A 3,168-nucleotide genomic window follows, 5' to 3' on the forward strand; every position below is an offset into this window, starting at 1 on the left:
CCCAAAAGTGGATTAGAAGTGCTTCTGGTCCACTTCCATGTCTGCTGCCAAGCGTGTTGGTGACAGCATTCACCTTTGGAGTTGGGAGGCCCAAATTGAAGTCTTTCCCCTTTGAGTTAGGAGAACCAAGCTAAAGTTTTTCCTCCCAATCATTTTGGTCTCTGATTCTCCCACATGTTCTTTCTTTCTCCTTGTCTGCCATTAGGGCGGCTTTAATGACTATCTGCAGCTGGGCTCAGGAAAGAGAAAACTATTTATCCTGAACACTGACATTCTGGAATTATGAATCACCCTAAGGGAGACCCCCTTGCCTTCTCAGCCATCTCAGAAAGACAGCCTCTGCTTCTGTGCTTTTTTAGCAAATAACAAATAGAAAAAGGACCCAGCTGCTAAAAGTATGGTTCTCTGGATTTGGATTTTCCACATAATATTTTTGCTGTAAATTCTTTATGTTTCTTTTCATTTCATCTTGTAACGTTAGTTTCTGAAAAGTCCTTTAGCCATGTATTAAATCTATCCTAAATGGTTTTGTTTTTTCCTAGGCTACCCAACTACCCTGCTAACCCAGGCTGTGCACCCTCCATCAGCTCAGCAGGTGGCAAACCAGTCTGGTCAGAACCAATCCAGTCACCAGTCTTTCCTTCTGACTGCACCCCCAGCATCCCAGCAGCAGAACCAAATCTGATTCAACCCTGCTGCAATCCCTGTGCACCCACTTCTCCTCTCACTCCAGGCTGTGCATTAGTAACTCAGATCTCCACTCAAATCTGTTAAATGTGAAAATTTTCACTAGAAGGAGTAATAACATGAGGCAATAAGACAATGTTATGGGCTAGTGAAAGGAAAACTACAGTAGACTCAAGTCTCTAGGCTGAGATTTTCGTAGCTGTGCCAGGGACTTGAATGGTCAATTAGGAATCAAAATCCTTTGGATGGCTTTAGAGATCTCAGTCCTATCCATTTGCAAGTGCTTAACTGTTTGCCATGTCAACATATTCTTCTGCTTTCAATGTGCCTCTTGCAGTGCATTTTCTGCCTTCTGTTCCACCTCAGCGTCTAAAGCAGATTGAAACCTCTTTATTTCTTAATAAAAAAGATAATTACTATGATATAGCAAACTTCTTTCCTTTTTGTATTCATCCCTTTCATAGTCATTATTTTATATATTTAATGAACAGCTCTTTGAAAGCTGGCTCCTTTCATTTCATATTGGAACCCTGATTCCAGTTGGGTCCTTTAGGCTAGCGGTGTCAAACTTACCCCATGCCCTGGGTCAGAAACAGACTGCAGGGCTCCTTTGTGGGCCAGATCCACAGGGCCAGTAGCAGCAACCACCGTGGCGGTGGCAACCAGGCACAAGTGGCTGCAGGGAAAGTAGGACCATGATGGCATGTGTATGAGTAAAGGCTGTGCTGACAAGGACCAGGTGTGCTGGGGTGCCAGGAGCCTGGATTTTGCAGCACATCCCACTTACCACTAAGCACAACCCCAAATTCCTTGGCCTGCTGGTAGCCCACAGGCCACATGTTTGTCACCTTTCCTCTGGGCCGTAACAAATATAAACAGTAGCATTTTACCTAATAACCTGCAGTGTAAGATTCCAAATCAGAACGAACATTTAGCATATACAATTATAGGATCCATTTTTCAAAAACATTTTTTTCTCCAGATTAAAAACTATCAGGTCAACAACACTAAGATATGTTAGTAACAAGAGATGCTTGAACAGGTCCGCAGTTTCACAGATTTTTCAAAGAGGAAGATAAAGAACTTAAAATTGGATCCATGTAGTAAGAGAAAGACAACAGACAGATTTAAGGAGGGTCTAGACCTAGGCAGAACATTAAAACTCTTATAGGGCAGAATAACGGGGGGAGAGTGAAGGGAAGCAAGATGAGTTTATGAATAAAGGGGAGGAGGTTGCAGTAGTTGTGGTAAGAGATCATCAGAGCGTGGGCAAGGTTTTGAAGTTAACCAACAAGAAAAAACAAGTGGATCTTGAATGACTGAATAGGAAGAAGTGGTAGGATTTGGCATTTGGGGGGGGGGGCAGGGGAGGAAACCCAAAAATTGGGGGAAACCCTGATGGGGGAGAAATGGGGAGCCCCAGGGGCAGAGGGGAGACCAAAATGGGAGTGGGGGAGAGGGTTCCTTACCTTCCAGTCTTCAAGGCTCCTGCTTGCCTGAATGTGTGACTGCTCCACACTCAAGCTAACACTAACACCAATCAACTTTTGAGAAGCTTAAAGTGTAATGTGTAACAAAGCCCATGGTCAGAAATGCTTGCCTGAGTTTAGGGGAGGGGAGTGGTCAAAAGTGGAGGCAGATTTAGTAGCAATTATCCCATAAGGGGTAAACTGAAGCTGCTACATGTATTTTTTTTCTTTTTAATTTGTAAAAGGAGGTTGCGTGGAAAGAGGTCTAGATTAAAATAGAAATGAAAAGAGACAGTACTTTATGTCTTTTCCTTCCTAGGAAAGTCCTCTGATGGTTCCTAGGACAACTATCAGAGTTCTTTTGTAGCTCACTGATAGAAATAAGCAAATCTTTTTGTAGCCCTCACAGGGTGGCCAAGTTGATTCAGTCTGAAGTAGCATAAATAAGAGGACATAAAATGGCAGAAGTTCAGCCCTCTGCAAAACTGTCAAGTCTGATAATCACTTCATAGTCTGAGTAGAGAGAAGCTCTGCACCTAAATTAGAACAGAGAGTAAAACTGATAGTAGCAAAGTATATGTCAATTCTATTAGATATCTGCAGTTTCATCTCCCTATAAATAAGTGTATTTATGAATTTGCTACTTATCTAGAAAGTACAGCACAGAAGGTGCAACTCAGGGGAAGGGAAGCATATACAGCTTCACAGCCATTATGCCCACCAGTAATGGGCTGCTTCAGGGACAATGATGGCACCAGTGTGATTTACACAAGGAAACCGCACCTCAAGGTGCTGGAAAGCAAAACTCGTGACATGTGTGACTTTGTGTGTGTGTTAAGATGCAGCAGGGTGAAAACAGCAAGCATGGTAACACCTGCTGAGGCTATGAAGCCTGCCAGGTTTCAAGGAGATAGGTGCAGGGGTTTCTGGCATGGGCAACTGCTGCCACCTTAGTCAGGGGGGGCACATACCACCCCCCCCCCCCCCCCCCCCCCACACCCCGCCCACCGCA

At 44.0% G+C, this 3,168-nt stretch overlaps 1 protein-coding gene across 1 annotated transcript in view; it reads left to right on the forward strand.

Moving 5' to 3' along the window:
• LOC102376945 (keratin, type I cuticular Ha5-like) overlaps positions 1-1,070 on the forward strand; it is a 6,346-nt gene extending 5,276 nt beyond the window's left edge. Inside the window, exons 7-8 of the mRNA XM_006022573.2 lie at positions 543-611; positions 1,025-1,070. Coding sequence (XP_006022635.2) covers positions 543-611; positions 1,025-1,070 — 115 coding nt within the window. The remainder of the gene's footprint in view (positions 1-542; positions 612-1,024) is intronic.
• The last annotated feature ends 2,098 nt before the right edge of the window (positions 1,071-3,168 follow it).

This window comes from Alligator sinensis, unplaced genomic scaffold (assembly GCF_000455745.1).
Source record: "Alligator sinensis unplaced genomic scaffold, ASM45574v1 scaffold886_1, whole genome shotgun sequence".
In the NCBI taxonomy this organism is placed as follows: domain Eukaryota; kingdom Metazoa; phylum Chordata; order Crocodylia; family Alligatoridae; genus Alligator; species Alligator sinensis.